At 42.2% G+C, this 26,302-nt stretch overlaps 1 protein-coding gene across 2 annotated transcripts; it reads left to right on the forward strand.

Annotated features, from left to right (window-relative positions):
* Positions 1 to 26,302, forward strand: slc12a1 (solute carrier family 12 member 1). 2 transcript variants are annotated; one of them, XM_066685769.1, is made up of 25 exons: positions 1 to 535; positions 872 to 947; positions 3,600 to 3,695; positions 4,341 to 4,480; positions 4,692 to 4,802; positions 5,018 to 5,129; positions 5,369 to 5,496; positions 6,464 to 6,548; positions 6,997 to 7,148; positions 7,500 to 7,607; positions 9,104 to 9,227; positions 9,472 to 9,573; positions 9,868 to 10,023; positions 10,252 to 10,351; positions 11,377 to 11,488; positions 11,756 to 11,896; positions 13,877 to 13,983; positions 14,070 to 14,152; positions 14,706 to 14,831; positions 16,117 to 16,245; positions 16,340 to 16,451; positions 17,347 to 17,433; positions 17,552 to 17,687; positions 18,939 to 19,006; positions 25,374 to 26,302. In XM_066685769.1, exons 1-25 carry the CDS (start codon positions 341 to 343, stop codon positions 25,507 to 25,509), a joined length of 2,922 nt encoding a protein of 973 aa, XP_066541866.1. In that variant the 5' UTR covers positions 1 to 340; the 3' UTR covers positions 25,510 to 26,302. The 2 variants fall into 2 exon arrangements, with proteins under 2 accessions (XP_066541866.1, XP_066541867.1); XM_066685770.1 differs by lacking the exon at positions 872 to 947 and having other exon boundaries at positions 419 to 535.

Here is a 26,302-nt window from a genome sequence, read left to right on the forward strand (position 1 = left end):
AGATCTCAGTAAAGTCTCCCACTGGCTCAGAGCTGCTGAGACAATAACTCTTCTGTTGATCTGCAGCTGAACTAAAGACAGAGCTCCATCGTTTCTCCTCAGCAGCAAGAACCTTCTCATGTCGATGCTGAGAATCACTCTGTCCTTTTTAATCTGGACACAAGCGTCTCACGTCTCCTATTCGTCTGAGGTTGTTTCTCCTGAGGGATTTAAAAGTGATCCTCAGATGTCAACAAAGTCTATCTGTTGTTTGTCTTCCCGAAAACTCATGAGATACAGGATTTAGGTCTGAATCTGAACAGCAGAATGATTATTTCTGAGATTGTACTGGATAAAATTCATGTTAGGCTCTCAACTAAAATGCCATCCTGTTGTTTGTTTGTTTGTTTGTTTGGAGGATGGTGATCTGGATATTCCAGATACAGTTAATGATGGCGAGGGCAGTGATGTGCTTCAGAATGATGACATAGAGGCCATGGCCCCTCCGGAAAGCAGTGGGGGGATGGTGAAATTCGGCTGGATTAAAGGAGTCCTGGTGAGTGGTAAAATACACTTGAACACACAAAAAAAACATCATAAACACATAACAAAATGGTCCCTTTTCACAAGCTCCGCCCACAAATGTGCTCTTTGTGGCTGGGTTACAGAAGGACTGTAAAACATCCTTCAGACATCTCAGTTTATATCACAATACACTACATTTAGAATCTAATTTAAAAGCATAAACAGCGTGTGGGTAAACATTTAAGAAACATTTATTCATCCTCAGATGTCTCATGAACAAAAATGGCTCTGTAAAGAACCCACAATTTGTCCCTGTGTGTGTCATTGTAAAATACTTTGTTGGTTTGTTTGTATGTTTATTGTGTAGGTGAGATGTATGTTAAATATTTGGGGAGTGATGCTGTTCATCCGTCTGAGCTGGGTGTTCGGGCAAGCAGGAGTTGGTAAAATATACACATCCACACACACACACACACACACACACACACATACAATCAAACATATGTAAACATGCACACAGGTGTGTATATATCATTCATTCATTGTCTGTACCCTTACCCAGTTCAGGGCGGCGGTGGGTGCAAGCCTACCCGGACTCACTGGGTGCAACAGGGGAACACACCCTGGAGGGGGTGCCAGTCCTTCACAGGATGACACACACTCACACATTCACTCACACACACTCACACCTACGGACACTTTTGAGTCTCCAATCCACCTACCAACGTGTGTTTTTGGAGCATGGGAGGAAACCCAAGCACCCGGAGGAAACCCACACAGACACAAGGAGAACACATCACGCTCCTCACAGACAGTCACCCGGAGGAAACCCACGCAGACACAGGGAGAACACACCACACTCCTCACAGACAGTCACTCGGAGGAAACCCACGCAGACACAGGGAGAACACACCACACTCCTCACAGACAGTCACCCGGAGGAAACCCACACAGACACAGAGAGAACACACCACACTCCTCACAGACAGTCACCCGGAGGAAACCCACGCAGACACAGGGAGAACACACCACACTCCTCACAGACAGTCACCCGGAGGAAACCCACGCAGACACAGGGAGAACACACCACACTCCTCACAGACAGTCACCCGGAGGAAACTCACACAGACACAGAGAGAACACACCACACTCCTCACAGACAGTCACCCGGAGGAAACCCACGCAGACACAGAGAGAACACACCACACTCCTCACAGACAGTCACCCGGAGGAAACCCACGCAGACACAGAGAGAACACGCCACACTCCTCACAGACAGTCACCCGGAGGAAACCCACGCAGACACAGAGAGAACACACCACACTCCTCACAGACAATCACCCGGAGGAAACCCACGCAGACACAGAGAGAACACACCACACTCCTCACAGACAATCACCCGGAGGAAACCCACACAGACACAGGGAGAACACACCACACTCCTCATAGACAGTCACCCGGAGGAAACCCACGCAGACACAGAGAGAACACACCACACTCCTCACAGACAGTCACCCGGAGGAAACCCACGCAGACACAGGGAGAACACACCACACTCCTCACAGACAGTCACCCGGAGGAAACCCACACAGACACAGAGAGAACACACCACACTCCTCACAGACAGTCTCGTAGATATAGATATATAAATTATTTATGCAAAATTTTTAAGAACAATTTTAAACATTTATTTCAGAGCTTCTTTAACGGGTGGGTTGTGACAGAGCAGTGGAGGAAGGATTGTTGTTTGATGCCACAGTGTATATTGCTGCTGTCCAATGAAAAATATGTATTTCTTAAAATAGTAACTATACAGATGAAGGAAAAAACCCTTAACTTTCAAAGGACGTCATTGTAAAAATTTTTATTTCAAGGACATGTTGGAGTGTTTCTATTTGTCCATTCATCATGAAATTTCCACACAGTGTGAAGGACAGCAGCTTGGAGATACATGTCTTTAACTGGACAGCAGCCATATGATTAATTCCCCTGTGCAGAGCAATCAACCAATCATCATTCCTCACTAAACTCTATTTACACAGATTTCTACAGCAGCGACAGACTGTAGATAAACAGTGAAATTAAACCGTGATTGCGCTGCTGGTTTCTGCTGCCACGTGCTCTGTGTTCGATTAACACCAAAGGGTTTTTGCGTATCACTCTGTATCGGCTGCATTTCAGGAACGGCTGTAAGTTATGGGAGGATTAATTAGCAAAAAGGGTTAAGCAGGTAGATAGTGGTTGATTTGCTGTAAACATTTCTTGTGTTTCTCGACTGACTCCAGATCTGTGACATGGAATTGTCCTTCGTTTAATATGTTGCTTCATAATAATTCAAATGTTATTTTAGTTTTTGAAAAGTGGTTTTGGTTCTAGTCGACGGTGGGGTTATTGAATCTATTAAATGAGTGTAATACGGTCAGTTGCCGACCAGCGTACTCATACTTGCAGTCACTGCTGCTGTAAAATTACAATAGCAAATTACAGCAGTCCCTCCTTACTGCTGTTTTATTAAGTGAGAAATGTGAGAGCCATGAAATTTTTATCAACTCAGAAAGGAACTGCACAGTAAAAGAGGTTACGAACTCCGGGTTTGGATCATAGTGTATGTGGAGGACTGGAGGCTGTTATGCCTGGTTGATTAATCAGTTCTGTGTGTGTGGGGGCGTTGAGCCTGTGGCCTGTAGGTGTTGGTGAGGTTTATGGAGTAAAACTAATGACCCTCTTACAGCCAGCGTAGCGACCAACACCAGCTCTAAGAGCTGCTTGAGAGCACACTCAGAATGAGCCATACTTTTCTCCTTCGTTTCTCATGAGCTGAGAAATGACCCGTGGCATTCCCTCGTCCAGTCGTTAACGAAACACTTCTGAAGAGAATCTCATCGACACATTTCTCCATATGTTTTCTTAACAACAAGTGTTTACACAACAGCACTGAGGACAAATCTCAAACTTCAGCACTGCTTTCTCAGTTCTATAGATATCTTCTAATTATTAATATGTAACAGTTGATTGGGGGTCATTTATTATCCTTTTATTCCAAGGTTTGATCAGACTAAAGTTGTTATTTGTTATTGTTATTATCTGTATTTCAGGTTTGGGGATTATTATCATTTTACTGAGCTGTGTGGTCACCACTTTAACCTGTCTGTCCATGTCAGCTATCTGTACAAATGGAGTGGTCCGAGGAGGTACACACACACACACACACACACACACACACACACACATTTGTAGACACCAACTCTAAAGAAATCTTCTTCTAAATAAGTTCTGATTTCTTTGTTTTTTGTTTTTTTTTTGCGATGCAGTGTTCCTTTAATACCCTGATTAGTTCCTCTTTACTGTTAGGAATTTGACTGCATTCTGCCCAATAAACACTACTGAGGTCATGCAGGTACTGAAGGTAGATTATTAGAAGTGAATCACAAGCACCACTCCAACTCATCCCACATCTGTTCATTCCTTGGTTCCATGGAGTTCTGATCAACAGCCGGACTCAGGCTCATTATCAGCATCCTGTTTTATTCCATGCTTTTCCAAGCAGATTAAACTCATTCTGTAAATGTCTGAGTCCACAGTGGGTGCAGATTAAAGTATAGGATTTCACTCATTAGAAGAAGTGTCAAACGTTTGGATATACTCTGTGTAACAAAAGGTTCCAGTATTATTTCAGCTACTTTAATCTTCCTGCTGGTGATAATGTCCCCACCCTGAGCGAAGTCAGGGGTTTAGATTTGTGTATTGATTACTCATGAGCGCCCCAGTAGCTTTGGGCCTCGGATACAACCCCCGTAAAACCAATGAGATAATCTGTCTGCTCTGTTTTGCCGCAGGTGGAGCGTATTATCTGATCTCACGGAGTCTGGGCCCAGAGTTCGGCGGCTCGATAGGCCTCATCTTTGCCTTTGCTAATGCTGTAGCTGTAGCTATGTATGTGGTGGGGTTCTCGGAAACAGTAGTGGATCTTCTGAAGGTAAAATAGAGTCCAAAAACATGTAGGAACATTTATAAGAACATTTTCACCTCTGTTTTCTCACTGAATTCATTCTCAGTCAGAAAACAGAATGTTGTCTTTTCACACAATAGACTGTTATTTCAGATTAATTGAATAAATCTGTGATGTGGCTGATGTTAATGGTGATGTGGCTGATGTGTTTATGAGTGTGTTGTGTGTGTGTTTTTAGGTGAATAACGCAATCATGGTGGATGAAGTGAATGATATCAGGATTATCGGCTGCATCACTGTGGTTCTGCTGCTGGGAATCTCTGTCGCTGGAATGGAGTGGGAGGCCAAAGTGAGTCCAGCTAAACACCAGGGCTTTTTAGATACATTCTTGAATTTAATTAATTTAATTAATGTTGAGCTTTTCTAATCAAACTGTAAATATAATAGTCTGGGGAGTTGAATTGTAATCAGAAGAATCACATAATTGTAATTAGCAATAATTTATACAATGTCATAAATTCTTTTATAAATTTTATAATAATCATTTTCTCTCTCTCTCTCTAGGCTCAGATCGTGTTGTTGGTGATTCTCCTAGTGGCGATAGTGAATGTTTTTGTTGGGACTGCAATTCCTGCCACTGAGGACAAAAAATCTAAAGGATTCTATAGTTATCAATGTGAGTGGAAATAAGCGTAATGTTGTTGTCTTTAAAGGGATTTCTTTAAAAGGCGGAGCACTGAATAACACACTACTGGATTGTTTTGTTAAACATGAGTGAGTGAGTGAGTGAGTAAGTGAGTGAGTGAGTGAGTGATAAACCAATTCCACGAGGTCGTTCACATTTGATACACAAATTATAAATACACATGCATAAATAAATAACATATGGAATCCTACATTATACTCTGTTCACAGCATCAATAATGGCGGAAAATTTTACCCCAAATTTCCGGGATGGAGAGACGTTTTTTTCTGTTTTTGCCATTTTCTTCCCTGCAGCGACAGGAATTCTGGCAGGAGCAAACATCTCCGGAGACCTGAGGGTACAGTCACCACACAAAAGAAATTACACTTTTACAACATTATCTGATTCAGAAAATATGCAGATTATTCTGCCAATACATGTGACTTTTGTGGCTTAAGAGAAACCTCGGGAGTGTCTTTTAACTCCTAAAAATGCCAGACTTATTACATACTAAAACATATTATTCAAGAACTACAAGGACTTCAATGCAAACTTGTGCTATTCTTAGGTTAGAAGTCTGTAATACATCATGGGCTACTTAAATGTATTCACAAAGTCCTTCACTGGGTAATACCCTCATCAGGAAGACCTTCAGTTCCCATATTGTAAACCACAGTTCTGTTTGAAATGGCTAACTCTGAAAAGAAATATTGGGAGCCTGTAAAACAACAACACGCATACGATCAGACAGCAAATATATATCGGTCCACTGGCATGAAAAGGCTGTCACACCACTGACTGTAGACCACTACTGGTCCACCATCGGACCCCTCAGATTACTGTCCTGTAGAGGATATAACTCATTTATAATCTCCTCACACAGATTTTACATTCACAGAGACTTTTATTCTGGAAAATAATCTAATACAAATATTACCAACAGCTATGAGAGATATAATAATGAGTATAACCCTGATATAAAATGATTAAATGCTGAAAATGTTGACACTGTGCTGATTAAAATTTTTTACTAATCTTATTTATAAAGATTAACAAAAAGAACCTAATGATAAAAAAAATATAAATTGGACTGTGAATGGAAAAGTGCTAAAATGTAGCATTTTGTCTAAATTTCTGTTTAATCAGCAGCGATCCGCCCAGAAAACACTGTGTAAAACACTAGTGGACCTCCAACTTTGCCCTCAGTGGGACAACAGTGGACCGCCATCTCCTTGCTCTCAGGGACCTAGTTAGCATGTTAGCTTTGTTTAGTTTACATTGTATGTTGCTGTACTAAATCTCTGTGTGTGAATGTGTGTTTGTAGGACCCTCAGGGAGCTATTCCCATCGGTACCCTACTGGCCATCTTGATCACAGGGTTGACCTACCTGGGAATTGCTCTCTGTGTCTGTAAGTACAAAAACTGCACATTAGCCCATGCTAACATAGCATAGCTAAATAGCATCAGTTGGCCAGGCTGACAACTTTGAGGGGATATATTTTATGAAGTTATCTCAGTCTAGAATTAATGAGGCATTTATATTTGTTAAACATTTTCTGTCGCCAGTAAATAATTATTAATTAATATGTGCTTTTATTTTGGAAAAAAGAAAACTGTTCAATTCAGGGCTGCCTTAAATTGGATTTGGTAATCTAAGATTTATTATATGTCTAAGTCTATCTCCGTACTCAATAAGAGAATAATAATAATAATATTATTATATAAATCACTTGCCCTTATAAGGATGTCTCTTTTTTATTATTATTATTATTTAATTAATTGCCACTATTGTGCTCATGGATCCTCTGAATTACAAGGAGAGATTCATTTCTGAATTATATTTCATCCTGTCTCCAGCGGCTACAGTGGTCCGCGACGCAACAGGAAACGGAAATGACACCATTGCTCCTGGAGCCAGCTGCAATTTCTCCACAGCTTGTGATTTTGGCTATGATTTCTCCATCTGTGCGACTGCAAAGTGCCCATACGGACTCATGAACAACTTCCAGGTGAGAGAGTAACTGCTGAAGAACCACATCAGAATTCATGTCTATATTTTTAAGATACAAATCAAAAATAATAAAAAAAAAGTTGTTCCATAATTTACCCCTTTTACCCCAAAAGTAGTTGATCAGCCAACACACTTGATGTGTCTTCAGTTTTACACTGTAAATGTAATGGAATACACCCCACCAGACAGTTTATTTTCTAGACAGCTGCTAATGCATTTAGCTTGAGTGCTAACATTCCCAGAGACACTTTAATCAGAGTTTATTGGAGATTGAACAGCTATTCGGGGCTATGGACACTGTACTGTGTTTATTTCTGTATAAATATTTTGTTAATATGTGCATATATAGGTGATGACTATGGTATCTGGATTCGGACCCCTCATCACAGCAGGAACATTTTCCGCTACGATTTCCTCAGCTCTTGCTTCTCTGGTCAGCGCTCCAAAAGTGTTCCAGGTGAACAAAAACACACAATAATTCTGTACATCAGCATTTGACACAATAACATACAGAATAACAGCAACAATTGCATACAGATCACATACATACTGTACATGAGTAAACTAGGCTGGATCCTCCGGGTGACTGTCTGTGAGGAGTGTGGTGTGTTCTCCCTGTGTCTGCGTGGGTTTCCTCCGGGTCACTGTCTGTGAGGAGTGTGGTGTGTTCTCTCTGTGTCTGCGTGGGTTTCCTCCGGGTGACTGTCTGTGAGGAGTGTGGTGTGTTCTCTCTGTGTCTGCGTGGGTTTCCTCTGGGTGATTGTCTGTGAGGAGTGTGGTGTGTTCTCTCTGTGTCTGCGTGGGTTTCCTCCGGGTGACTGTCTGTGAGGAGTGTGGTGTGTTCTCCCTGTGTCTGCGTGGGTTTCCTCCGGGTGACTGTCTGTGAGGAGTGTGGTGTGTTCTCTCTGTGTCTGCATGGGTTTCCTCCGGGTCACTGTCTGTGAGGAGTGTGGTGTGTTCTCTCTGTGTCTGCGTGGGTTTCCTCCGGGTGACTGTCTGTGAGGAGTGTGGTGTGTTCTCCCTGTGTCTGCGTGGGTTTCCTCCGGGTGACTGTCTGTGAGGAGTGTGGTGTGTTCTCTCTGTGTCTGCGTGGGTTTCCTCCGGGTGATTGTCTGTGAGGAGTGTGGTGTGTTCTCCCTGTGTCTGCGTGGGTTTCCTCCGGGTGATTGTCTGTGAGGAGTGTGGTGTGTTCTCTCTGTGTCTGCGTGGATTTCCTCCGGGTGATTGTCTGTGAGGAGTGTGGTGTGTTCTCTCTGTGTCTGCGTGGGTTTCCTCCGGGTGACTGTCTGTGAGGAGTGTGGTGTGTTCTCTCTGTGTCTGCGTGGGTTTCCTCCGGGTGACTGTCTGTGAGGAGTGTGGTGTGTTCTCCCTGTGTCTGTGTGGGTTTCCTCCGGGTGATTGTCTGTGAGGAGTGTGGTGTGTTCTCTCTGTGTCTGCGTGGGTTTCCTCCGGGTGATTGTCTGTGAGGAGTGTGGTGTGTTCTCTCTGTGTCTGCGTGGGTTTCCTCCGGGTGCTCCGGTTTCCTCCCACAGTCCAAAAACACATGTTGGTAGGTGGATTGGCGACTTAACAGTGTCCGTAGGTGTGAGTGTGTGAGTGAATGTGTGAGTGTGTGTGTGTGTGTGTGTGTGTCTGTCTGTGTTGCCATGTGAAGGACTGGCGCCCCCTCCAGGGTGTGTTCCCGCCTTGCGCCCAATGATTCCAGGTAGGCTCTGGACCCACCGCGACCCTGAACTGGATAAGGGTTACAGATAATGAATGAATGAATGAATGAATGAATGAATGAGGATAGAAATATGTTGAATACTAGAATACTAGTTGATCTAGCACCGGCAGAAAGTGCTTGTACATCACTTCCCTGCACAAGGTCAACTGGGTTAATACAAATGTTATGTTTAAGCTTGAGTATAAAAAGCCCATTCTAAGGTTATGGTTCTGTTTCCTGTGGCTAAGGCTCTGTGTAAAGACAACATCTACAAAGCCCTGTACTTCTTTGCCAAAGGACATGGCAAAAACAACGAGCCAATTAGAGGATACGTTCTCACCTTTATCATTGCTGTGGCCTTCATCCTGATTGGTGAGAGTACATACACACATACACACACACACAGAGATACACACATTATCAAGTCCCAGTGTTTACTGTTATGACACCAGATTCATCACACAGGGATGTGATGAATCTGCTCAGCCCTCAGCTCATGTGCAGCTTCTCCAGAGCGTCTCATTGCATTTTGTATTTGCCAATGCTTTTCTACAGATATGTATCATTTATGTAAAAACATATTAACCTGCGGTAATACTTTTTTTTTTCTGTGCAGCGGAACTGAACGTTATTGCTCCCATCATCTCCAACTTCTTCTTGGCCTCTTACGCTCTCATCAACTTCTCCTGCTTCCATGCCTCTTATGCCAAATCCCCAGGTCTGAACTTTACTCAGCGCTGTTCTGAAATACTAATAAACAAAAATAACCAATTAATTGTCCATTAAAATGTGTTCCACGCAGAAAATCAACAAAACATGTCCTACGGCCCATGACTGAACTTGTGATTTGATGGTAAATGGGCCAGAAAAGTGAAAAAGAGTAGAGTTGGAGCTCCACATTTAGATTTCACTCTGAACACAACAACTATTAACTGACCATTTTCTCAGAAAGTGTTTAACTGAGTTCTATTACTGATTAAATGTGAGACGTGTGTGTTTTGTGTTGGTTTAGGCTGGAGACCGGCGTATAAATACTATAACATGTGGCTGTCTCTTTTTGGAGCGGTGCTGTGCTGTGCTGTGATGTTTGTGATTAACTGGTGGGCCGCCCTACTAACATATGGAATCGAGATCTTCCTCTACATCTATGTCACTGTCAAGAAACCTGGTAAAGCAAAGAATGTCATTATCGCAATATTCAATATTACAAGATTAAAAACAGCAGACTCCTAAACCATAAATATACAGATTACTGCAGTAACAGTAAGGAAACGCAGTGTCATTGATCAGGAGCACTGAATAGGAATGAATTGAAGGACTGTTCGGTGAGCTGATTCATGATTACTTTATTAAAAAGCTTTGTGTGAAATGTTCATGTGTTTGGTTGTTTCTGTAGATGTGAACTGGGGCTCGTCCACTCAGGCTGTGACCTTTGTGAATGCCGTGAACAATGCCCTGACATTATCAGGAGTGGACGAACACGTCAAAAACTTCAGGTACTCACTGATACGTTACATTACTGCAAAGAATATAACACTCATTCTATAAATCACAGGCATTAGAGGAGAGTCTGAATTATTTATGTCATATCACCAGGTAGAGTCTGGACTGTCAACAGACAGAAAGCATCAGAGTACAATCTCTTCACGTTATAATATTTCATCGCTGTCCAGTGAAAAATCCCCAAAATAGTAACTTTACAGGAGAAGGAAAACACCTTCTTAACTTCAATGGATGAAATTTACACGCAGTGTGAAGGACAGCTCATTCATTCATTGTCTGTAACCCTTATCCAGTTCAGGGTCGCAGTGGGTCCAGAGCCTACCTGGAATCATTGGGCGCAAGGCAGGAATACACCCTGGAGGGGGCGCCAGTCCTTCACAGTGCAACACACACACTCACACACACTCACACCTACGGACACTGTTGAGTCGCCAATCCACCTACCAACGTGTGCTTTTGAACTGTGGGAGGGAACCAGAGCACCCGGAGGAAACCCACGCAGACACAGGGAGAACACACCACACTCCTCACAGACAGTCACCTGGAGGAAACCCACGCAGACACAGGGAGAACACCCCACACTCCTCACAGACAGTCACCTGGAGGAAACCCACGCAGACACAGAGAGAACACACCACACTCCTCACAGACAGTCACCCGGAGGAAGCCCACGCAGACACAGGGAGAACACACCACATGTTAACTCACTCATGTTATTTAAGTCTTCCTTCTGCATGACTCCTGCTTAATTTATATTTCTGAGTGTACTGTGGTGGCCACTGTTTGAACAGTTTTTATCTGATGCGTATTTTCCTCGTTTCCTTTGTGTAATATTTGGCTGTTGTCTGTAAACTGAGATGGTCTCCTACAGTTGTTTATAAACAATTCATGTTTTCTGTTTGTCTGTGTAGTTGAAGATAAGCCCAGGCTTTATGCTGCTGTTAAATCTGATATGTCTTATGAAGCAGGATAATGCTGGGTGTGTATATAAACCGTTCTTTTGTGATCTGCTCCTCAGGCCACAGGTTATTGCTCTGACTGGAGCTCCTAAAACCCGCCCAGCTCTGCTGGACCTCGCTCACGCCTTCACCAAAAGTTACGGCCTCTGTGTTTCCTGCGAAGTGTTTGTGGTGAGAAACCCCTGTACATCACATCTGGCCATCACAGTCTAATACAGGCAGCATGTGTCTTAATTAAAGGAGCAGTATGCCTTTTTTATCAGCACAAAGGGGCAAAAATATTCTATGACTTTGAACTGTAAAATAAAATGAACCATTATTATTTACAGAGCCTTGTTTATGATGTGAAGAAGACTGAGTGAAGAAAATGCTCCTTAAATTATTTACAAAATTTGACTTCTTTTCATGTGTGTGTGTGTGTGTGTGTGTGTGTTACAGGGTTCTAGGCCAGAACATCAACAAGAGATGAGCTCCTCCATGGAGCAGAACCAGTTGTGGTTGAATCAGCAGAAGAGAAAAGCGTTTTACGCTGCCGTGGCATCTGACCGCTTTCGAGAAGGAGTAGAGTGTCTGCTGCAGGTCAGAATAATAGCACAGGAAATATCAACAGACACTACATTTATTCTATTGTAGACCAGAAACCTGAAAACACTAAAAATCCTCTACTATACTCCTGAAGACTAGCACCAGAAGTCAGATATCTGTTTGGTCAAATATTAAACCCATTTTCTATACATTCATTCATCATTCATTATCTTTAACTGCTTATCCAATTCAGGGTCGCGGTGGGTCCAGAGCCTACCTGGAATCATTGGGCGCAAGGCGGGAACTCACCCTGGAGGGGGCGCCAGTCCTTCACAAGGCGACACAGACACTCACACATTCACTCACACCTACGGACACTTTTGAGTCTCCAATCCACCTACCAACATGTGTTTTTGGAGCGTGGAAGGAAACCGGAGCACCCGGAGGAAACCCACGCAGACACAGAGAGAACACACCACACTCCTCACAGACAGTCACCCAGAGGAAACCCACGCAGACACAGAGAGAACACACCACACTCCTCACAGACAGTCACCCGGAGGAAACCCACGCAGACACAGGGAGAACACACCACACTCCTCACAGACAGTCACCCGGAGGAAACCCACGCAGACACAGAAAGAACACACCACACTCCTCACAGACAATCACCCATAGGAAACCCGCACAGAAACAGGGAGAACACACTACACCTCACAGACATTCACCCGGAGGAAACCCACGCAGACACAGAGAGAACACACCACACTCCTCACAGACAGTCACCCAGAGGAAACCCACGCAGACACAGGGAGAACACACCACACTCCTCACAGACAGTCACCCGGAGCAGGACTTGAACCACAACCTCCAGGATCCTGGAGCTGTGACAGAGACACTACCTGCTGCTCCACTGTGCCGGCCCTATGCTTATTATTATTTTTAATTATTTATCTTAATAAGTGTGGTGCGTGCATAAAATTATATATAATTATGATAAATACAAAAACATAAACACATTAAAATAAATGACTTCTTAAACCCAGTAGCTGTGCTGTGAGTGAGTGAAGAACAAAGTGTGTTTCCAGCACTGAGAATGATCCACCACCACATCACACCTGCTCTGTGGGGGTCCTGAGGACGTCATGAGTGTAGAGCATTGAAGAACACACTGCTTGTGTACAGTTAATACAGTTGAGAGAAAGTTTACTGCAGAACACTGTAATAGATATACTACATATAGATATACTACATATATATATTAGACCTCTACTGTAGAACTCTAAACCCTATTTAAATGAGCACTTGTTAATAAAGTTGCTGTCTCTATCAGCAGAGATACGGCCATGACTTCAGACGAAAGTGAGATTAGACGTGCTGCTGACCGACAGTCATTCCAATAAAGCAGGATAAAGTGTGTAAACTGAAATAACACCAGTGGCTGCTTTAGGGCACCATAAAGAGAGAGATTGCTTATGGAGATAGCACCAATGCAATTCCCAGTATCTGTTCTGGAGAAATCAGTTACAGTACAAGGGGAAAAAGTAACGAAATCTGTTAGACTTCTCTGTATTCTGTTACTTATTGCATTATAAATAAAGCAGTACACTGTCAAAACCTGCTTATCCAACATTTCTTCAGGATGTACTCAGGAATGTAACAGTCTCTACTGTCCTGGGAAGACTATACACTGGATATTGGAACATTTCTATATGGATTTAATGGCATTCAGCCCACATGAACATTAATGAAGTTATGTGCTACTATTGGACGATTAGCTCTGCATCACAAAGTCATCCCTGGGTATAACTCCATCACTCCCGAGCACACAGTTCTACTGCTCCACAGCCATATATCCCTCTAACCCTCTAATGCTTCTCTATATCCCTCTAATGCTTCTCTATAGAGGGTCCTTGAACTGTGTGCAAACTTAAAAGGAGCTGAATTCACTTTAAGCAGTGTCTTCAAATTGTTTGTATCCGTCTGTAGTGTATCTCTAATAGAAATGTCGTTGTTTATTTGGTTTTTCTGCAGGCTTCAGGACTGGGACGTCTCCGACCGAACACGCTGATGATAGGGTTTAAACGCGACTGGAGAACTGCAGACATTGCAGACGTACACACATATGTAGGAGTGTTACAGTACGCAACACACACATGCACGCATACACACAAACGTTCACATGAGTGTATGAACGAAGGTTCAATAATGTGTGTCCTGTCTCCAGTGATGCGTTCGATTTCGAGTATGGGACAGTGATGCTGAGACTCAATCAGGGGCTGGACATCTCTCACATCCTCGCAGCTGAAGGTAAACAACGAACAAACAATGCATTTGTGAAGCCAACCCCGGCTGTAACCAGAGAGGAGATAGTGTGGTGAGAGAGGGAGTAGAGGGAGGCACTTTTATTTCACTTGTTTTGCAGATACAAAATGATCTAAAGACAATTTCACATCTCATGTATTTAATTACAAAAGAGGAACAAGCCAAACTAAACGTCACACTTCTGTTGTGGCGGTGTGTAATAAGCGCTTGTGTAATTAGTCCCCTTCAGTTGATAAAGACTCAACTCTGAACTCTCCAAACTATCAGCTCTGATAAAGTGACCTCAAACCACTTGAGGCTTAAAACACTTTATGATAAAATGGTTATCTTCAAAACATGTATCATTAATCATTAAGAAGAGCTTACAGGATCTCTGTTGAGGGAAAGTGGGAGAATAATGGTGTGTGTTCTTTCTGCGCATATTAAAATGCCATGGCTTTGTAGTTCAGCTAGGGAAAAAAGACCTGCAAGACTCTTTGATTATTATATATATGTAATTTATGTGTGTGTGTGTGTGTGTGTGTGTTTCATTCCCCAGAGGAGATGGAGAGGATGCTCTTGGAGCAGGCTGTTCTGGAGATGGAGGAAAACGGGTTCCAGGAGGGAGGGAAAGGATTCTTTAAAAGAGCCAGGAAACCCTCCAAAAAAGTACTTGCCACAAGAGGTACTGCAATTACTGTGGTTATATTACTGCAATTAAATTAGATACATAGAAGGGACCTGCATGGGTGGGTTGCATTTGTGTGAAGAGGGGTACATTGGGATTTTAGAGAGACACATGCTGACTTCAAGGTGACGTCTTTTTATGGGAAGTACATGGTTATTTCAGCAAGACGATGCCAGGCCTAATTCTGAAAGTGCTACAACATTGCGCCGTTGGCTTTGACCACCCTGTCTGCAGATCTGTCATTGAGGGCACACCAGGAAAATGGTGGTCATTCACTGTTGAGTAGATCAGTTTTTATCAAGTCAGAATGGACAAGAATTCCACTTGCAAAATGTCAACAATTAATGTCCCCTTCGGAGTGTGTTGCAGGTGTGAAATTTTAAATTTGTTGAAATTTACAAAATATAGTCACGTGGGTCAGTGACAACATTGGAGCACACACACACACACACACACACACACACACACACACAAAACATTATATATTCCTTAACAGCCCCATCCCAGGATGAGACAGTCTGGCCATTACAATAAAATCCAATTAAAGTTCCTCTGAAGCATCTGTGCTGCTGTAATCTAATAACAACACACTCTCTCTCCTCACAGCTAAAAGCAAGTCTTCCCAGGACACACACACACACACACTCTCCCTCTCTCTCTCACCATCTGAATTATATATACACAACATGGCCAAAACTTTAGGGACACCTCTTAAAGTTAGTTGATTCATCTTCTTTTTTGCTAAGATGAGGTTTCTGTTGCACGTGCACTGTGAGGCGGTGTGGTGGCACTGCAGGGGGTGTCACTGTCACACAGCCCCTAGGCTTCTGGGGTCCTACACATGTTGCTGGGTGCATTGACTGTGCAAGACTGTCTACAGTTACCCTCAACAGGATGAAACGAATTACAGAATATGAATGAATGAATGAATGAATGAATGTAGTGTATAATTTCCATAGAAATGATTTATGACATGTTTAAGCAGCTGCACATGAGCCAGAGACCACCATGCTCAATTATAGAAGTCCCCTGAAGGTGTATAAACCCCACCAGCATCAGGCTGTGGAAATGCATTCTCTGGAGTGGGGGAGTACCATTCATTACCTTAGGGATGAGCTGGAGTGGTGTTTATGACCCCTCTCCCTCTCTCTCTCTCTCTCTCTCTCTCTCTCTCTCTCTCTGTGTTTCTCTCGCTCTCTCATTTTTTTTCTTTTCTCTCTCTCTCTCTCTCTCTCTCTCTCTCTCTCTCTCTCTCTCTCTCTCTCTCTCTCTCTCTTTTCAGAATCAGTGGAGGTCCCTCACACCTCTGATGTGGCAAAATTGAATCAACGTTTGGTTGAGGCCAGTTCTCAGTTTAAGAAAAAACAAGGCAAAGGCACCATCGATGTCTGGTGGCTTTTCGATGACGGAGGTACATCATCTCTGTGTAATATTTGTGCTTCTACGCAATCTTTGTGTAATCTCAGCGTTGCTTTGTAAACTCTCTGTAATCTCTGTGTTTACAGGTTTAACTCTGCTTCTGCCTTATATTCTGACCACGAGGAAGAAATGGAGAGACTGTAAACTGCGTGTTTTTATCGCAGGCCAGCCAGAGCGCATACAGCAGGACAAAGAAGAGTACGTCACACACCCTGGAGGGGGCACCATTCCTTCACAGGGCGACACACACTCACACATTCACTCACACACTCACACCTACAGACATTTTGAGTCGTCAATCCACCTCCCAACGTGTGTTTTTGGAGTGTGGCAGGAAAAACAAGAAACATAGACAACTTACCACAGCACATGACTGAGAAAAGAGCCAAATTAATTTCTCAAGAAAAATCCAATTATAAATTATTGGTTCCCAAGTTGTTGTTTTTTTAAATCATTACATATATCACTGTGGGATTGTGAGTGTGACCCTGATGTCTTTATAACCAGGAGATCAACTGGTCATAAGTTTCCTTCCTCTCACTCAGTGTGTAGTTTGCTCCCTTCTCTCACTCCATTATGTGGGTGTCTGTTAGCTAAAATAAACAGAACTGGGCAGTTAGGCTCCTCCAATCCTGTTCAGCTCCAACGATGTTCTTTGTTACACTTTCAGGTAAAAAGATACAACAGAGGTACGTTACTGTCACTAAAGCTACAAAGAGTGTACATGTGAAAGTGTTAGAGTCCAGATGTGTTCCCTAAAGGTTCGTTACGTTCTCTTCTCCAGAAGGAGAGGGGGATCTCTGTAATCTTTCATTATACAACTGTGGAGAATAAAATAACACAATAAAAGTCCTGGAGATGAAACGAGGCGAATGACACCAACACAACTTTAACATAAATTTATAGTAGAATAAGGTATAATTAAATTCCCTAACCTCCACAGTGACAAATTTTCTGAGAGTTTACTGTTGGAAATCCATGTGACTGGGAGAAATCTTGGTGTGCGTTCACCCTCCCATAATATATATATATATGTGTGTGTGTGTGTGTGTGTGTGTGTGTGTGTGTGTGTGTGTGTGTGTGTGTGTTTCAGAATGCAGTCTCTTTTGAAAAAGTTCAGGATCAAGTGTACAGATATCAGTGTCATCGCTGACCTCCACATCCGGCCAACCGCAGAAAAGTAAACACATAAAACTCAAATACACTTCATATGAATATGGTGAATATTTTACTGTATATCTCACTAGCCATTCGTGCTTGTGTGTGTGTGTGTGTGTGTGTGCGTGTGTGTGTTTTAGCTGGAGGTTGTTTGAGGACATGATCGAGCCTTTCCGTTTGCACGAAGGGTCGAAGGACATGATTCAAGCTGAAAATCTGAGGAAAGAAAACCCCTGGAAAATCACAGATGAGGAACTGGACCAGTTCGATGAGAAGGTGGGAACACACGAATTAAAGAATTAAAAAGAATGTCTGCAGATTTTTGGACCAAAGCTCCTTTATTTATTTATAGCAATTTTTCAACTTCTGTCCTCAGATGTTGACAGTGATGTCGAAACATTGTTATAAATAAAGCAGCTTTGGTTCAAAAGTGTGCAGACATTCATTCTTCTTTATTCAATATTATTTACGTGAGTTCAGAACCACACTTTGGAAATATATGACCACACTGTCTTTAAATTCTGTATGTATTTATTTATTTAAAAGTGATACATTTTTTTTAATTAAAGCATTTAATTAATGCACATATTAAATGCACAGAGAGATGGCTCAATAAATGTTTGTATAAGAATTAATGCATGGATGGATAGATTGATTTAATTAAAACACGTGGATGATTAAAGGACAACCTAGAGGTTGTGTGTTCGATTCCCGCTGCGGGTGACTGTCTGTGAGGAGTGTGGTGTGTTCTCCCTGTGTCTGCGTGGGTTTCCTCCGGGTGACTGTCTGTGAGGAGTGTGGTGTGTTCTCCCTGTGTCTGCGTGGGTTTCCTCCGGGTGACTGTCTGTGAGGAGTGTGGTGTGTTCTCCCTGTGTCTGCGTGGGTTTCCTCTGGGTGCTCCGGTTACCTCCCACACTCCAAAAACACACGTTGGTAGGTGGATTGGTGACTCCAAAGTGTAATGAATGAATGATTAGAGGATATTCAGAAACACTTTTTATAAAATTTTGATATTTCCTCTCCATGTGCTGCTCTGCAGTCGCTTTATGTTGGAAACTGCTCTAATGTATTGATAATTTTAAAAAGTGTCTCAGCCTCTCTCTGCTCACGGCAGAAAAAAAGGCATTTGGAGGTTTTTAGACAATCTTCAATCGCTGAAAATATGAACCAAGCTGAGGATATTGCTCTATTTCTGCTTCATTGGTGTGTAATATTGATTTTTTATTTTTATTTTTTGCTATAGAAGGAACTGACTCTAAATTCAGGAGAGCGCTAACTGCATGAAAGTAAACGCAGAACGAAAGTGCTACAAAACTAAACAGCTTGAGTTACACATGAGTTTCTGTGGGAATTCAAACAGTGAATAAACACTTACAGACAATTTACACTTCAGCTTTGTAGAAACAACAGAGTCATAGATGTTGCCTTCAAGTGAATAAAATGTTCTATAAAATGAAATTCTATAATGAACGAGACTGGTGAATGTGTGAATGAATACATGAGTGAATTAATGTTTTTTTTCTGTAGACGCGTTTGCAGGTTCGGCTGAATGAGCTTCTGCAGGAAAGTTCCAGAGCTGCAAAACTCATCATAGTGTGAGTAAAAACATCATCATCATCATCATTTTCTTCTCCGCTTCTCCATTTCAGGGTCGCTGGAGTAAAAACATTTGTACACACATTTAAAATGCCTGTAAACACCTATACACTCCCACCGTACACGTCCTAACACACAATTATACACCTGTACACACACTGACACACCTGTAAACACATATACGCTCCCACCATACTCTTTCTAACACACAATTATACACCTGTACACACACTGACACACCTGTAAACACATATACGCTCCCACCATACACTTTCTAACACACAATTATACACCTGTACACACACTGACACAACTGTAAACACCTATACACTCCCACCGTACACTTTCTAACACACAATTATACACCTGTACACACACTGACACAACTGTAAACACCTATACACTCCCACCGTACACTTTCTAACACACAATTATACACCTGTACACACACTGACACACCTGTAAACACATATACGCTCCCACCATACACTTTCTAACACACAATTATACACCTGTACACACACTGACACACCTGTAAACACATATACGCTCCCACCATACACTTTCTAACACACAATTATACACCTGTACACACACTGACACAACTGTAAACACCTATACACTCCCACCGTACACTTTCTAACACACAATTATACACCTGTACACACACTGACACAACTGTAAACACCTATACACTCCCACCGTACACTTTCTAACACACAATTATACACCTGTACACACACTGACACAACTGTAAACACCTATACACTCCCACCGTACACTTTCTAACACACAATTATACACCTCTACACACACTGACACACCTGTAAACACCTATACGCTCCCACCGTACACTTTCTAACATACAATTATACACCTGTACACACACTGACACAACTGTAAACACCTATACACTCCCACCGTACACTTTCTAACACACAATTATACACCTGTACACACACTGACACACCTGTAAACACCTATACGCTCCCACCGTACACATCCTAACACACAATTATACACCTGTACACACACTGACACACCTGTAAACACCTATACACTCCCACCGTACATGTCCTAACACACAATTATACACCTGTACACACACTGACACACCTGTAAACACATATACGCTCCCACCGTACACTTTCTAACACACAATTATACACCTGTACACACACTGACACACCTGTAAACACCTATACGCTCCCACCGTACACATCCTAACACACAATTATACACCTGTACACACACTGACACACCTGTAAAAACCTATATGCTCCCACCGTACATGTCCTAACACACAATTATACACCTGTACACACACTGACACACCTGTAAACACATATACGCTCCCACCGTACACTTTCTAACACACAATTATACACCTGTACACACACTGACACACCTGTAAACACCTATACGCTCCCACCGTACACATCCTAACACACAATTATACACCTGTACACACACTGAGACACCTGTAAAAACCTATACGCTCCCACCGTACATGTCCTAACACACAATTATACACCTGTACACACACTGACACACCTGTAAACACATATACGCTCCCACCGTACACTTTCTAACACACAATTATACACCTGTACACACACTGACACACCTGTAAACACCTATACACTCCCACCGTACACTTTCTAACACACAATTATACACCTGTACACACACTGACACACCTGTAAAAACTTATACGCTCCCACCGTACACTTTCTAACACACAATTATACACCTGTACACACCACACACTGACACACCTGTAAAAACCTATACGCTCCCACCGTACACTTTCTAACACACAATTATACACCTGTACACACACTGACACACCTGTAAAAACTTATACGCTCCCACCGTACACTTTCTAACACACAATTATACACCTGTACACACACTGACACACCTGTAAAAACCTATACGCTCCCACCGTACACATCCTAACACACAATTATACACCTGTACACACACTGACACACCTGTAAAAACCTATACGCTCCCACCATACACTTTTTAACACACAATTATACACCTGTACACACACTGACACACCTGTAAACACCTATACGCTCCCACCGTACACATCCTAACACACAATTATACACCTGTACACACACTGACACACCTGTAAAAACCTATACGCTCCCACCATACACTTTTTAACACACAATTCTACACCTGTACACACACTGACACACCTGTAAAAACCTATACGCTCCCACCGTACACATCCTAACACACAATTATACACCTGTACACACACTGACACACCTGTAAAAACCTATACGCTCCCACCATACACTTTTTAACACACAATTATACACCTGTACACACACTGACACACCTGTAAACACCTATACGCTCCCACCGTACACATCCTAACACACAATTATACACTTGTACACACACTGACACACCTGTAAAAACCTATACGCTCACACCGTACACATCCTAACACACAATTATACACCTGTACACACATCGACACACCTGTAAAAACCTATACACTCCCACCGTACACTTTCTAACACACAATTATACACTTGTACACACACTGACACATCTGTAAAAACCTATACGCTCCCACCGTACACATCCTAACACACAATTATACACCTGTACACACACTGACACACCTGTAAAAACCTATACGCTCCCACCGTACACTTTCTAACACACAATTATACACTTGTACACACACTGACACACCTGTAAAAACCTATACGCTCCCACCGTACACATCCTAACACACAATTATACACCTGTACACACACTGACACACCTGTAAACACCTATACGCTCCCACCGTACATGTCCTAACACACAATTATACACCTGTACACACATTTAATATGCCTGTAAACACCTATACGCTCCCACCATACACGTCCTAACACACAATTATACACCTGTACACACACTGACACACCTGTAAAAACCTATACGCTCCCACCGTACACATCCTAACACACAATTATACACCTGTACACACACTGACACACCTGTAAAAACTTATACGCTCCCACCGTACACTTTCTAACACACAATTATACACCTGTACACACACTGACACACTTGTAAAAACCTATACGCTCCCACCGTACACATCCTAACACACAATTATACACCTGTACACACACTGACACACCTGTAAAAACCTATACGCTCCCACCATACACTTTTTAACACACAATTATACACCTGTACACACACTGACACACCTGTAAACACCTATACGCTCCCACCGTACACATCCTAACACACAATTATACACCTCTACACACACTGACACACCTGTAAACACCTATACGCTCCCACCATACACTTTCTAACACACAATTATACACCTGTACACACACTGACACACCTGTAAAAACCTATACGCTTCCACCGTACACATCCTAACACACAATTATACACCTGTACACACACTGACACACCTGTAAAAACCTATACGCTCCCACCGTACACTTTCTAACACACAATTATACACTTGTACACACACTGACACATCTGTAAAAACCTATACTCTCCCACCGTACACATCCTAACACACAATTATACACCTGTACACACACTGACACACCTGTAAAAACCTATACGCTCCCACCGTACACTTTCTAACACACAATTATACACTTATACACACACTGACACACCTGTAAAAACCTATACGCTCCCACCGTACACATCCTAACACACAATTATACACCTGTACACACACTGACACACCTGTAAACACCTATACGCTCCCACCGTACATGTCCTAACACACAATTATACACCTGTACACACATTTAAAATGCCTGTAAACACCTATACGCTCCCACCATACACGTCCTAACACACAATTATACACCTGTACACACACCTGTAAAAACCTATACGCTCCCACCGTACACTTTCTAACACACAAATATACACCTGTACACACACTGACACACCTGTAAACACCTATACGCTCCCACCGTACACATCCTAACACACAATTATACACCTGTACACACACTGACACACCTGTAAAAACCTATACGCTCCCACCATACACTTTTTAACACACAATTCTACACCTGTACACACACTGACACACCTGTAAAAACCTATACGCTCCCACCGTACACATCCTAACACACAATTATACACCTGTACACACACTGACACACCTGTAAAAACCTATACGCTCCCACCATACACTTTTTAACACACAATTATACACCTGTACACACACTGACACACCTGTAAACACCTATACGCTCCCACCGTACACATCCTAACACACAATTATACACTTGTACACACACTGACACACCTGTAAAAACCTATACGCTCACACCGTACACATCCTAACACACAATTATACACCTGTACACACATCGACACACCTGTAAAAACCTATACACTCCCACCGTACACTTTCTAACACACAATTATACACTTGTACACACACTGACACATCTGTAAAAACCTATACGCTCCCACCGTACACATCCTAACACACAATTATACACCTGTACACACACTGACACACCTGTAAAAACCTATACGCTCCCACCGTACACTTTCTAACACACAATTATACACTTGTACACACACTGACACACCTGTAAAAACCTATACGCTCCCACCGTACACATCCTAACACACAATTATACACCTGTACACACACTGACACACCTGTAAACACCTATACGCTCCCACCGTACATGTCCTAACACACAATTATACACCTGTACACACATTTAATATGCCTGTAAACACCTATACGCTCCCACCATACACGTCCTAACACACAATTATACACCTGTACACACACTGACACACCTGTAAAAACCTATACGCTCCCACCGTACACATCCTAACACACAATTATACACCTGTACACACACTGACACACCTGTAAAAACTTATACGCTCCCACCGTACACTTTCTAACACACAATTATACACCTGTACACACACTGACACACTTGTAAAAACCTATACGCTCCCACCGTACACATCCTAACACACAATTATACACCTGTACACACACTGACACACCTGTAAAAACCTATACGCTCCCACCATACACTTTTTAACACACAATTATACACCTGTACACACACTGACACACCTGTAAACACCTATACGCTCCCACCGTACACATCCTAACACACAATTATACACCTCTACACACACACTGACACACCTGTAAACACCTATACGCTCCCACCATACACTTTCTAACACACAATTATACACCTGTACACACACTGACACACCTGTAAAAACCTATACGCTCCCACCGTACACATCCTAACACACAATTATACACCTGTACACACACTGACACACCTGTAAAAACCTATACGCTTCCACCGTACACTTTCTAACACAAAATTATACACTTGTACACACACTGACACATCTGTAAAAACCTATACGCTCCCACCGTACACATCCTAACACACAATTATACACCTGTACACACACTGACACACCTGTAAAAACCTATACGCTCCCACCGTACACTTTCTAACACACAATTATACACTTATACACACACTGACACACCTGTAAAAACCTATACGCTCCCACCGTACACATCCTAACACACAATTATACACCTGTACACACACTGACACACCTGTAAACACCTATACGCTCCCACCGTACATGTCCTAACACACAATTATACACCTGTACACACATTTAAAATGCCTGTAAACACCTATACGCTCCCACCATACACGTCCTAACACACAATTATACACCTGTACACACACTGACACACCTGTAAATACCTATACGCTCCCACCGTACACTTTCTAACACACAAATATACACCTGTACACACACCTGTAAACACATATACGCTCTCACCATACACGTCCTATCACACAATTATACACCTGTACACACACTGACACACCTGTAAACACCTATACGCTCCCACCGTACATGTCCTAACACACAATTATACACCTGTACACATTTAAAATGCCTGTAAACACCTATATGCTCCCACCGTACACATCCTAACACACCTGTAAAAACCTATACGCTCTCACCATAAACGTCCTAACACACAATTATACACCTGTACACACACTGACACACCTGTAAACACCTATACACTGCCACTGTACACTTTCTAACACACAATTATACACCTGTACACACACTGACACACCTGTAAACACCTATACACTCCCACCGTACGTTTTTAACACATAATATATATATATATATATATATATATATATATATTTACAAACATTATACATTGTGTACATATATACTTATAAACACACTATAATAATGTGTTTTTGTAATAACATTTTGTATGTGTGTGTGTGTGTGTTACAGGAGCATGCCCATTGCCCGTAAAGGCTCAGTGTCTGATCACCTGTACATGGCGTGGCTAGAAGCTTTGACCAAAAACCTTCCTCCAACTCTTCTGGTCCGTGGAAACCACAAGAGCGTGCTGACCTTCTACTCTTAATACTGAACCTTTAAAACACACACCAGGACTGTGTCCCAATCCTACACCAGACACTACCACCGCAAGTCTAAAGACACTCCTTATGAAGAGTGAATTCAGCTTCTTTTAAAGTTCACACATTGTACAGACGATTTGCTGTGCACACAAAGCTTGTATAATCTCCATAAAACAGCCTGGAGCAGCTGCGTATGAGCCTGTGGTGAACTTGTACAATGCTATGAGTCCACTAGAGTGGTATAAAGTCCCCTAGAACTAGTATCTGGATACAGTGTGTATTAAATAAAAAAAGGCACCTTTGTAAATGAAGAAGCCAAATCCCATGTAATATATTTATTTAAAACTGGCACACAGCCCTTCAACAAGTAAACTGAGTAAATGACTAATAAGAGATTGTGGCGCTCTACTGCCTCCCGGTGTAAATGTATAAGTACAGCAGTGTCTCAGTTAAATGTGTACAGTTTATTTGTATTTGTCTGCAGTAGTAAACAATACAGAGGAACAAGTGTACTTTCTTTTTTCTTTCAAAGAATTCTGGACAATTTCTATTGGTCTTCTATTTTCCCTGAGGATAACTAGAGATTTCAGTTGCCGTTAAAAACTTCCTTAAAAAGAGGTTCTGCCGGGTTCTGATGTTTAATCCCAGTAGGAAAGGTACTTGATTGTTCTACCTACATACTTCACTTTTAAATGACTTTCTCCTACTTTCCACTTCCTACAGAATGTATTTAAAGAGTATGAGTGATATTTTAGTGTCTCATTTTATTCATTGCATTGTAGCCATTTTGTATATGAA

This window comes from Hoplias malabaricus, chromosome 11 (genome assembly GCF_029633855.1).
Source record: "Hoplias malabaricus isolate fHopMal1 chromosome 11, fHopMal1.hap1, whole genome shotgun sequence".
NCBI classification, from domain to species: Eukaryota; Metazoa; Chordata; class Actinopteri; order Characiformes; family Erythrinidae; genus Hoplias; species Hoplias malabaricus.